The sequence below is a fragment of the Artibeus jamaicensis genome, unplaced genomic scaffold, assembly GCF_021234435.1.
Source record: "Artibeus jamaicensis isolate MK-2021 breed Jamaican fruit bat unplaced genomic scaffold, CSHL_Jam_final contig_793, whole genome shotgun sequence".
NCBI classification, from domain to species: Eukaryota; Metazoa; Chordata; class Mammalia; order Chiroptera; family Phyllostomidae; genus Artibeus; species Artibeus jamaicensis.
This window is the reverse complement of record NW_026521975.1, coordinates 11,562,506-11,575,686: the sequence shown is the minus strand read 5'-3', so window position 1 is coordinate 11,575,686 and position 13,181 is coordinate 11,562,506. Positions and strand designations below refer to the sequence as shown.

The following is a 13,181-nucleotide window of genomic DNA, read 5'->3' as shown; positions in this document are numbered from 1 at the left end:
CAGGAGAAGGAAAACAAAAACTAGGTACAGAAGTATACATTCAACTTTCCTTAACCCCTACAGACAAAAAAAAAAAAAAAAGCAAACATACTTAAGACTTCTTCTTCAAATTATTCTCAAAACAAGTGGTAAAAAACAGAGGACAGTAAACCTTAGGTTATATTTAGGCAGATTTCCTTCCTCCATTTGTAAATATTTACTTTTCCTTTTGAAAGAATATTTAGAGTGGAAGACACAAGGTTTGACCACAAAAATTCTTTCTACATACATAACTATTTGCTAATGAGGAAAAAAGGCCTGCCAGTTTGTTCATGGTAATTAGCCATCACAGAACCCAAATAAGAAAAAGCAGGCTTATAATATACTCAAATATGCTTTTCAGTTCCTTCTCTTCTGTCCACTTGAATAAACAAGAGGCAGATTTGCAGATCTGTAAATTTTTCTGAAAGCTCACATGCAGAATATAAAAATAATACAAACATGCACATTTTATAAACTTTGAATATCTACTATGAAAAAGGAAGCAAGACTCTAGAACTAAGAAATTTAATGTCATTGGACTTCCAGTTAAGAGGGCAGCGTGGACAGACATGACTTACCTCCTCACACAGCCACATCAAAATTACCACTAAAATACAGAACAACCATCACTCAGAACCGTCAGAAATTGAGTTGAATGGAAGTCTGACAACTACGAGTTAAAGACACCACATCCATCCAGACTGGTAGAAGGGGCACAGACGCAGAATGGGCTGGTTCCACACCCATGTGTGGTGGACAAAAATTCAGTAGGGATAGCAAGGAGTTCCAGTCTCACACCAGGCTTCCCAGCCCAGGATCCCCATATCTTCTGGCAGCAAAACCCAGCAGGGATTGAGTCAGTGGAAGAAATTTCAGGAGCCCCAAAGAGTTCCTTTTAAAGATCCCACACACAGACTCACCTGCTCAGACTCACTCCCTCTGAGCTCCAGCACCAGTGGCATACTGGGAGAAACTGAAGTGCCTGGCATTGAGGCAAGCAGAGGCCATTGTCCCTTCTCTAAACCCTTTCCCTACAGAGCCACAGAGCCAGCAATCTGGTGTCATATCTGAGACTCCATCACCCTGGCTAACACTGTTTGATAGGTCTTGGAGATCCCCAGATACTTCATCCCACCCAACTTACAGGCCCACCTAAGCTGCTTTTCCATATGTAAGGCTGGTCTTGGCTCATACTGCACAACTTCCTAAATCCTCTCAAACAAGCAACAGCTGGCCTCAGTGAGCCCCAGGCCTGACACTAGCAACAGCCAACCCAGATTCACAGCTTGGCTTCACTTGGGAATCTCCAAACTCAGCACAAATAACAGCCATCTCAGACTGGTTTAAAGCTCAGGCAGGATAGCCCTGGGAAAAACACAGGTAGGGGCTGACCTTGGCCTGTACCACTTGGGAAACCCCAGAGCCAGCACAGCCAGTGAACAGCTACAGACCACATCAGAGCACCACCACCCTGCCCCCACACAGCTGAACCTCCACAGAGGGATGAGGTTGGTGCTCAGTGGTCACAGCCAATCCTTGCAGCTGACTGGTCTGGGTAGATCCCTCCCACTGATCTGCCTAGACAGCAGCCAAAGCTCAACTACAAAAGGAGGGTGCACTCAGCCCACACCAAGGGAGCAGCTCAAGTATCCAGCTTGAGTGATAGGAGAAGCCACTGGACCCTATAGGACACCTACTACATTAGGGCATAAATCTTGGTAGTATAATCAGCCTCTGGGACAACTTCAAGAGGCCCAACATTCACATTGTAGGGGGAGCCAGAAAAAGAAGAGGAAGAGCAAGAAATTGAAAACCTATTTAAAAAAATAATAAAAGAAAACTTCCTTAACTTGGTGAAGGAAATAGACATGCAAGTCCAGGAAGCACAGAGTCTCCCAAACAAGATGGATGCAAAGAGGCCCACTCCGAGACACATCATAATTAAAATACCAAAGGTTAAAGACAAAGACAGAATCTCAAAAGCAGCAAGAAAAAAGAAGTTACCTACAGGGGACTTCCCATAAGACTGTCAGCTGATTTCTCAAAAGAAACTCTGCAAGGTAAAATGGATTTCAAGAAATATTCAAGATCATGAAAGGCAAGGACCTACAGCCAAGACTGCTCTACCCACCAAAGATATCATTTAGAGCAGAAGGCAGATAAACAGCTTCCCAGACAAGAAAAAAAATAAATAAAGGAGTTCATCATCACCAAACCATTATTATATAAAATGTTGAAGGGACTTATTTAAGAAAAAGAATATCAAAACAATGAACAATAAATGGCAATAAATACATATCTATAAACAATTAAATCTAAAAACAAACTAAGGTAACAAGAACAGAGACAGACACTTCCAGCCAAGATGGAAGCACAGGTAGACATACTGTGCCTCCTTGAACAACCAAAATAAGGACAACGACAATTCAGAAACAAAGTAACAACCAAAACTGAAAGAAAATTGAACTGTATGGAAGTCCAACAACCAAGGAGTTAAAATAGACACATTCAGCCAGGCCAGTAGGCAGGGTGGAGTTGGGCGGCTGAGCGGAGAGGGGTCGCAGCACAGGAAGCGGTGAAACCGGGCATGCAAGGCACCCCGGGTGTGCAAGGCAGCACTGGGCAGACCCTGGGCACCCAGACGGTGGCTGGCAGACCCTGGGCATGGGGTGGCAATGGGCAGACCCAGCAAGGTGGTGATTGAGAAGCGGGGCACCATGCACAAGGTGGCTGGCTAACCGGGCAATGGTCCCACATTCGAGCACAGATAACTGGGGAATGAGACAGATCTCGAAATTCAGGGTCCTAGCTCCAGGAAATAAAGCCTCAAAACACCAATTGAAAATACTTGTGGAGGTTGAGGCACAGAGAGAGACTCCCACCCTCACAGGAAAGTTCATTGAAGAGACCCACAGGGTCCTAGAAAGCACACAATCCCAGCCACATGGGAATCAGCACCAGAAAGGCCCAGTTTGCTGGGGAAAAGCAGCGGAAGAGACTGAAGTGCAACAGAGAGCAGAGCAAAGCACCATTTTTCCCCTCTCGAACTCCGCCCCCACACACAGCATCATAACCCAGCAATTTGGGTCACCCCACCCTGGTGAACACCTAAGGCTCTGCCCCTCATACGTAATAGGTGCAAACAGACGAAAACATTATGGCTGGAGGAGAAAAACAGCTCAATGCCTCAGAGCCAATACTTCTAAGCGACAAAGAGATAGCCAACCTATCAGATGCACAGTTCAAAACACTGGTGATCAGGATGCTCACAGAACTGGTTGATTTTACTCACAAACCAGATGAACAAATGAAGGCTAAACTAAGTGAAATGAAGGGAAATGCACAGAGAACCAATAGTGATGGAAAGGAAACTGGGACTCAAATCCATGGAGTGGACCAGAAGGAAGAAACATTCAACCAGAAGAGAATGAAGAAACAAGAATTCAAAAAAATGAGGAGAGGCTTAGGAACATCCAGGACATCTTTAAACGTTCCAACATCCGAATTATAGGGGTACCAGAAGGGGAAGAGGAACAGCAACAAGTAGAAAAGTTATGTGAAGGTAATAAAGAAGAATTTCCCCAATGTGGCAAAGGAAATAGACTTCCAGGAAATCCAGGAAGCTCAGAGAGTCCCAAAGAAGGTGCACCCAGGGAGGAACACACCAAGGCACATTGTAATTACATTAGCCAAGATTAAAATGAAGGAGAGAATTCTAGAAGCAGCAAGAGATAAGGGGACAGCCACCTACTAAGGAGTTCCCATCAGACTGTCATATGATTTCTCAAAAGAGACTTTTCAGGCAAGAAGGGTCTGGAATGAAGTATTCCAAGTCATGAAAGGCAAGGGCCTACATCCAAGATTGCTCTATCCAGCAGAGCTTTCATTTAGAATGGAAGGGCAGATAAAGTGCTTTCTCAGATAAGGTCAAGTTGAAGGAGTTCATCATCACCAAGCCCTAATTTTATATAATGTTAAAGGGACTTACCCAAGAAAAAGAAGATAAAAAAACATGTATATGAAAATGACAGCAAACTCACAATTACTAACAACTACATCTAAAATAAAAACAAACTAAGGAAACAACTAGAACAGGAACAGAACCACAGAAATGGAGATCACATGGAGGGTTTGCAACAGGGGAGTGGGGGGGGGAGGTGCAGAGAATAAGTAGCATAGATGGCAGGCAGAAAATAGACAGGGGAGAGGGCAAGAATACTATGGGAAATGTAAAAGCTAAAAAACTTAAGACACATAGACATGAACTAAAGGAGGGGAATGTGGGAGGGAGAGGGTGTGCAGGGTGGAGGGGAATGAAGGGGGAAAATGGGACAGCTGTAATAACATAATCAATAAAATATATTTAAAAAAGAACAGAGACAGAATCATGGATGCAGAGATCATGTTGATGGTTGCTAGGTGGGGGTGTGTGTGCGGGGAATTGTAGAAGAGGTGAGGAGATTAAGAATTGCAAATTGGTAGTTACAGAATAGCTATGGGGATGGGGATGTAATGTACAGTATAGGAAACGGAGTAGCCAAAGAACTTATACACATGACCCATGGACCAGAACAAAGGAGGGAGGACTGCCTGAGCGAATAGGGAGTACTGGGTGGAGGGGGGCAAAAGAGGAAAAATCAGGACAACTGTAATAGTATAATCAGTTATCTATATCTATCTATCTATCTATCTATCTATCTATCTATCTATATATATATATAAATAAAAGATGAGGCTGCTTCTTTTGGAAAACTTTACCTGAACTTCTATACTCACATAACAGTTTGTTCTTTAATCAATTAGAATTTAAGTACTCCCCCCAAACTGAATACTTCATTGTCCATTTTTAGACTCAGAATTTAGCAATGTTCCTGGCATATAGTAATTAAGAAATATTTATTGAAAAAAAACTTTTTAAGAAATTCATTTTCCTCTTACATGGTGAGCAGATCACATCATGTAAGTATCAATTACTCTGAAAAGAATAAAATTTAAGGCTAATTAAGCTAATATACTCACTTCTCAGTTTGGTTTTTAAAAAAGGTCATCATGATAAATTTTGCAAATGCAGCTGAAGTTCTTCCATTTTCTGATTCTTTTTCATGATCCTCCCAAAATAAGCATTGAGGTTCCTACTTATTTTTCTGCTCTGAGTATGCACATTAATTTGGGCTTCAGAAGGTTCCACACACGACAGAAGCTCAAAAATATTTGCCGCGTGTGTCAGAATACTAGTAAATGATGAAACCACCATGACCTAAACTAATTATCAATAATTATTCATTCCTTTAGAGAACTTACCTACTTTTAATACCTCTATGAAAATAAGTACCTAAGGATAAAAGTTTTTCTATTTATTTACTGGCTCTGTAATTTGGCCAACTCATTTTGACTTCCATTTCCTCAACTGTAAAACGAGTATAACAATGCCCTAAAGAACTGTTGTGAGGTTTAAATGTGGTAATAACCCTGGCCAGGTGGCTCAGTTGGTTGGAGCGTGTTCGATTCCCAGTCAGGGCACATACCTGGGTTGCAATTTCAGTCCCCAGTTGGCGCATGTGTGGGCGGCAACCAATAGTTGTTCCTCTCTCACATCAGTGTTTTTATTCTCTCTCTCTCCCTTTCTCTTTCTCTAAAATCACTATACATATCTGAGGTGAGAATTTTTTTTTAAGTAAATGTGATGATAGAAGTGAAAACATCCTAGATACTACAAAGGGGATGATCCACACTTCTAATGCCCTGTGTGTCTAAAGTACCAATATATATGCCACTTAACCATTTTTGCAACTTAAGCTCAACAAACCTAAAATCAAACATATCATTTGACTCCCTAAATCTTTTCTTCCTTTACTTTCCAAAGTTTCAAACCTGGATGGGTGAGGTCAATTTTACTCCCTTATCTCATCCTCACCCTCCACCCAGTCAATCACCAATGTCTATCAATTTTTCTCTAATGCAGCAATTTTCAACCTTCTTCATCTCACAACACACATAAATTACTAAAATTCTGTGGCACATAAAAAAATATATTTGTTGCCAATCTGACCAAAAAAATAGGTATAACTGATTCATTTCTACTGCATGGCTATTATTATATTGCTGTTGTCATTTTTTTTTGACAATCTAAGGAAAAAGAAGTCAGAGCCCCTAAATAAATAGTCAGGTATTGCACGTTTTAAAAACTCTTGTGGCACACCGGTTGAAAATCAACACCATTTCCTTCTTTTCCAGCCTACTGACACCTTCCCTTTATTACCTCATATCTAGGTCAACGTGCAACTGATAAACAGTTAAGTCCCCTTATAAGTCCTCTTATTTCCCAAGCAGCAAATTTGGTCCCAAACTTTAACTTCAGAAACAAATTTCCTATTGCCTGTCAAATCTATCTCAACAACAGATGACAATCTAAACTTTAGATTAAGATTGCCGCCCGGGGTGGATATGAACGCAGTCCAACACAAGATCATAAATTTACTTAAAACAATATGAGATTTTCTTGTGATTATGTGTCACAATGTATTTAATGTGTGACCCAAGACAACTCTTTTTCTTCCAGTATGGCCCAGAGATGCCAAAAAGTTGGACACCCGTGAAAAGTATCTTTACATTAACATCTGTAATAGGCACCTACTTGCATGTCTTCCAATGATCTCAACCTGCTGGTATTTACACTCGTGTGGGACGAACCTCACCACTTGCTTCTAATGAATAGTGCAAAGTGATGTGACTTCACTTCCATGCTTTGGTCAGAAAAGACTTCATGACTTCAGTATTGCTAGTACTCTCTTGCCTTCTTATTTCCTCTCTCTGAGGAATCAGGCCGCCAAGTAGTAAGTAAGCTGCTCTGTGGAGCAGCCCATGGGCCAGGAACCAAAGGAAGCCACTAGCAGTCAGTTCATGAGGAAATGTGGTCTTTGTCCAGCAGACAAAAATAACTGATTTTTGCCAAGAGCCACATGAGTGAGCCAGGAAGTGGCTCCTTCCCAGTTGAGCCTCAAGATGACTGTAGCCTTGTGAAAGACCCAAAGCCAGGGAACCTGGCTAAGCTGCACCAAGATTCCTGACCCACAGATGCTGAGATAAAAAAATGTATTTTTTCAATACATTAAATGTAGGAGTACTTCATAGCAAAGTAAGAGATAACATACTATCTATATATTCCAGGCAGATTTAAAAATTAAATGTAAAACAAAGTCATTTCTTAAAAGATCTGATTAATTTATTTTTAGACAGAGGGGAAGGGAGGGAAAAAGAGAGGGAGAGAAACATCAATGTGTGGTTGACTTTCACGCACCCCATACTGGGGACCTGGCCTACAACCCAGGCGTATGCCCTGACTGGGGATCAAACCAGCTACCCTTCGATTTGCAGGCCGGCACTCCACCACTGAGCCACATCAGCCAGGGCCCAAATAATTTTAAAACTACATGAAAATACGTATTTATAAAAATAACTTTCTATAAGTAGAAGTGAAAGAAAAAAAGAGTAACAGTACTAACTTACAAAAGTTTTTTATATGCCTGAAAATATGTAATAAATTAAAATATAAAGACTAGGAAAATCTTTGTAGCAAGTTTGACAAAGAATTTAACCATACAAAATTAAAATATAGCCTATGAAATTATATATTTATTATATAAAGAATATAATTTTTTCTGGACTTATAATGAACAAATTAATAAAAAAAACAGTGTTTCCAGGGAGGGAAACTAGGTGGCTGAGACAAGTATATAAGGTAAACACTTCACTCTTTTACCTATTCAAGACAAAAATATTCCAACAAAATATTTTTAAAGAAATACTGACATTTAAAGATAATAATATGTAAATTGGAAAAATAAACATTAAGTTTATTAACAAATACTAACAGAAAATAACAGCAGATATTTCACAAAAGAAAAAATACGATTAATCATAAAGTTAACTCAATGGATCAGAGATCTAAATATAAGTGTTAAAATATAAAACTCTTAAATTAAAACATTTCTATAAGTCTTTGTGACCTTGGACTAGGCAATAGTTTCTGAGATGTGACATCGAGTACAAACAAAAGGAAAAAAAAGAAAAATTTAAACTTTTGTGCTACAAACAATAATATCAAGAAAGTGAAAAGAGCCCTGGCTGGTGTAGCTCAGTGGATTGAGCGCGGGCCTGCAAACCAGACAATCGAGGTTCGATTCCCAGTCAGGGCACATGTCTGGGTTGCAGGCCTGTTCCCTGCAGGCCAGTTCCCAGCAGGGGACGCACGAAAGGCAACCATACATTGATGTTTCTCTCCCTCTCTCCTTCCCTTCCCCTCTAAAGATAAATAAATAAAATCTTTAAAAAAAAAAAAAAAAGAAAGTGAAAAGATATACCATTGAATGGGGGAAAATATTTGCAAATCATATAGCTGAAAAGAGAACTGTACCCAGAATGCATAAAGAACTCTTAAAACTCAATAATAAAAAAATAACTAAATTTAAAAATGGGCAAAGGATCTGAATAAACATTTCCTCAAAGAAGATAAACAAATGACCAGAGCTCAACCTTATTAGCCATCAATGAAATGCAAATGAAAACCACAATGAGATATACTTCGACACCGCAAAGATGGCTAAAACAAAAAGACAGACAATAACAAGTGTTCCTGAGAATTTGAAAAAATTAAGTCCTCATTCATCACTGGTGAGAATGTAAAAAATCAGGCTGGCAATTCCTCAAAAAGTTAAGCCTAGAGTCAAACACAGAGGATTTACTGTATACCCAACAATTCCCTCCTAGGTATATAGTAAGTCCTCACTTAATGTCATCCGTAAGTTCTGCAACTCTAGGCAAAATGAAGTTTATGACCAAACCAATTCACTATAGGCTAACTGATATAAACAAAAGTTAAGTTCCTACAGCATCTCATTAACATTATAACAAAATGGCATTATTCAAAGACCTGCTATATACTCAAGAGAAATGAAAACATATTCCCACACAAACTTGAACACAAATGTTCATAGCATTATTCATAATAGCCATAAAATGGAAACATCCCAAATGTCTATCAGTTGATGAATGGATAAGTAAAATGTGATATAGTCATATAACAGAATATTATTCCGCTAAGAAAAGGTACCAAGTAATGGTAGATGTTATATTTATGAACCTTGCAAACATGCTAATTAAATTTCTTAATCTGCAAAGTCAAACCAGAGAAATCTTTACTAAATTTCAACTACTTTATGAGCTAACCTGAAATCTCCATTTTAAAAATGGGATAGTAGCAAATTACAGGTAAGCAGCTGGATAATATGGCTCTTGAGTTGCAAAAAGAGCTGACACCATGAAACAGAATAAGAAAAAGAAAACATGTAACATCAGAAAAGAAGATAAGGTATCTGTCATACCAAACTTTAAAGACAAAAGCCAAGCAAAGAAACTGAGAAAGAAACAAGGAATAAAGAAATCAAGAAAGCAATATCAAAAACTTCAAGAAAAGAATTCTAACAGATACACTTACAGAGAAATCAATTGGTATTAAGAGTCTAAAAACATTCCTTGTTTTGCGTGCATATCTTTGGTGAGAACAGAGCCAACTGTCATGGGTTGAGCAATAGATGAGGTTCAGAGAACTGGAGGCAGTGAGTACCAACTGCTTTTTAAAGGAAAGAATTAGTTTTTTTTTTTAAAGTTTATTATATCTTTTTTTAAGGGGTTTTTTTCAAATATTTTATTATTTATTTTCTTTAGAGGGGGGGGGGGCGTTCTTGTGTTTTTATTATTGTTGTTTTTTAAAGTCTAGAGACCCCGAGCCTCAGAGATAAAGAAGCCAGCGAAGAGGGAGCAACACAGTACAATGGAGAAAATTGCTCATCCTAGAGGATAATTTATCTCTTCCCCCTCTAAGAGATAAATTAGACTGAGTGTTAGGTTGAAGGATAGCCTTAGACAAACCTCAAGAAAATAAAAATATATATCAGTATGTAAATGCAGTAATGCCTTATTTATTTGCATCCTTGAGGAAGAGTTCCACATAACTGAATTTTCCAGACACATAGCATCTTTTTTTCTCTTAAGTTTAGCTATTTTCTTTGCAATTATTCGCCACTGTTTCATACATTTCTCTACCTTCTTAAACAGAGTGTGCTTTACTGGATGACTGAAGGTCACTGTGACCATGATTTTTGTACTAGGAAGTAATATAGCTGAGCCTGTGTATTACTTTTTCAAATCTTTGACTGTCCCAGATTGTCAGATGACATTTCCTCTGTTACATTTCCCATGATAACCTTTTTCATTTGTGCTTCCAATAGATTCTGGTTTGAAAATTATATAACCGTTAAGTAATACCCTAAATAAGGAGTAGTAGGACTCTGAATGAAAGTACAGGAGTAAAGTGCATGGCTTTAAGACAACTCTCCCCAGTACTTCTAAGAAACTTGTTTCACTTTCCATTCAGTTGAGACTGGGTTTCAAAGAGCTGAGGAAGCCAGAAAATTGATCTCTGACTACATGGAATATTACTTTATCTTGCTTTAAGCCATGTCAAAATATCCCTGCTAAGTAATTGGTAATTTTATATGGTTAGTCTTAAATCACAACATGCCGATTCCTCACAGTAACCAAATATACTTTCATGTCATACAATCATTTACCAATAAAAGTATTATAACCTACACTTTTGTTCTGTATGTTAATGTAGTCATGCATAGTTCACATTCATAGATATTATTCATGATAAGTGTATATCCTTCACAAAATCCTGGCTTTAATCTCTCTTAAGTTGCACACAAATTTCACAACTACAAGCAGCACAAGGGCTGAAAAGGACTAGAATCAGGCAAACTTAAGAATTCATCCCTTTAGTTCCAATACCATGGGATATCCTAATTTCCTTCATTCTTAAGATTCTTGAAGGGTATATCCCTCTGTATTTTACATAACAAAACCACTGTTGCTTCTCCAGAACTCTCCTCCAGCTCCTTGTTTTTCATTTGTATTAATGAAAATTAACAAATGCAGAATTTCTCATCAAGACAGCTTTTAAGTGGCCTGATAACTCAAGGTACTCAAGGCACTAGCATATGTACCTCTGTATTTAAACTATCTGTGTACTCCTCCCCTTCCAAGTTACAAACACCGGGAGGGCAAAATTCTTTCTGATTCAATTATTTCATTCAAGCACGTGACAAACACGTTTTGAGCACCTAGTATTTGCTAGCTTCTGAAGACACCTGAGTTAAACAGCCCCTGCCCTCACAGTCACGCCCAGAAGGCAGTCTTGTAAACAAATTGCTACACACACATACAAAACAGAAGTGAGTACAGAATTAAATCAGAGGAAGGAGTGACTCTAGGGTTGCATAGGAAGTTCAAGGATACATTTATATATTCTCCAATAGGCCTCAATAAATACCTGTTGAGCGGCCGAATGAATGAATTAAAATCTTGCTAATGAAAGTTGTGATTCCAGGCCCAAATGAAATTAGTTGCTTCTGGAAGTCAGTGAATAAACTTTACCATTCAACAGCTGCAGGAACGCAGACTCCAGCATACTCACCCCCACCGCTACCTCAGGAAATCACCTTGGAGAAAGGGCCATACCTGTACTGCCAGCCTTTTGCACTGCCTCCGCGGCTGCTGCCGCTGCTGCTGCTACTGATTCCACCTCCACAGCTGCTGTTGCTGCTGTTCTTGCTCGGGGTCAGGGCTGTGGCCAGACTCTCCAGCTTTCCTTCCGTCTCTGAGACTTTCATGGTTGCTACTGGTTCACCCCCCTGCATCTTAACTCCAAAGTCCATTTGCCCTTCTTGGGCGGAGAGAACAACTTTGCCGTTTTGTGAGTGATACTTTTTAAGATCTGATCTAAAGGTGATTTCACGAGCTAAATCATTCGGTGGGAACCATCAGATAGTCCAAAGAAGGAATGAAGCTTTCCCAATGAAGGAAAACTTTTAGAGAACAGGGGTTGGGGTGTGAGGAGGGCAGCGATCCTTTAAATATGTATCTTCCTCCTGGCAAAGCAGGAAGAAAAATCACCCTGCTAAAAGATTTGCTGGCATACTCGAAGGAGAAACAGAAGCAATTCGGGGAGGTCGGGGACTCTTGCCAAAAGGGCTGGGCGAAAGACGGAGAACCACGGACGGGGATCAGCGGCCTGACCTCTACGCTGACGGACTAACCCGCCGAAATCCTTCTCCAGCAGGTCCTCAGGAGATGGTCAGGTCCGGCCAGCTCTGCCGTTCCCGCCGCAGCCCCGGAGACAGAGCTGGGGCCGCCCACACGCAGCCCAGTAGGAGGGTCCGGGGAGGAGGCCTCCGGGGGCGGGACACCAGCTCCCAGGGCCGCCTTTCCTTTGAACAAACGCCAGCAGCTCTGGGCGACTTCTTTCAAAACCCACGGTCCTGGGACCTCGGCTGGGTTCGTAGACACCAGCGAGTTCCTTGTCCTCTCTCCAGCCCCCAATGTGAACACCACTGCCCCGGCCGCTGCCCCACCCACAGCCCCAAGGTGGGTCACCCCCGCCTTCCCTTCCGGAGTAGCGTGAGCTCACTTCCTCTAGAGCTGAAGCTCCTGGCGCCATCTTGGAGCAGGGCTCGCGGGGCTGGCGGAGGTGGAGCTTCTGAGGGGTGGTTGTGGGTGGCTTGTGGAGAAAACCCTAGAAGGAGGGTGAGGCGGAGGGAGGGAGGAGGAGGTGGGACAGCCAGTGAGGGAGAAATAAAGGAGTGGTTGGAGATAGTGCTCTCCTGGGGTGACTTCTGGCCTACCTAACCAGGTTTTGTCCTTCCATTCAAGGGTTCATTGCAGGCCTTTTGGGAAGAAGGGCTAGAGAAATAATGTCTTTTCCATCAGAAATTGCAAAAAAGAAACATTTTAGCAATTTTTCAACAAATGCATGACACCGAAATGAGCCAAATAAGTTATAAATGAATAAGAAACTGTTACAAATATTAGAGTTCTCAGAATGAAAGCTACGTATGCTTTCTGGCCCCAGACAAATCTTTCACTCTCTTTAGATACTGGTTTTTGCTTATGTAAAATAATGGTGGTTGAGCCCTCTGGTTCAGTTGGTTGGGCAGCTTACTGCAAAGCAAAAGTTGTCCATTAGATTCCTGGTCAGTTCACATGCCTGAGTTGTGTTTGGTCCTGGTGAAGCAGGAGAAGCAACTGAAGGTTGTGTTCTCACA

At 40.6% G+C, this 13,181-nt stretch overlaps 1 protein-coding gene across 1 annotated transcript in view; it reads right to left on the bottom strand.

Annotated features, from left to right (window-relative positions):
* The window catches only part of OSBPL11 (oxysterol binding protein like 11), a 100,439-nt gene extending 87,956 nt beyond the window's left edge, over nucleotides 1-12,483 (bottom strand). Inside the window, exon 1 of the mRNA XM_037131985.2 lies at nucleotides 11,599-12,483. Coding sequence (XP_036987880.2) covers nucleotides 11,599-11,795 — 197 coding nt within the window. The 5' untranslated portion in view covers nucleotides 11,796-12,483. The remainder of the gene's footprint in view (nucleotides 1-11,598) is intronic.
* Nucleotides 12,484-13,181: the final 698 nt, after the last annotated feature.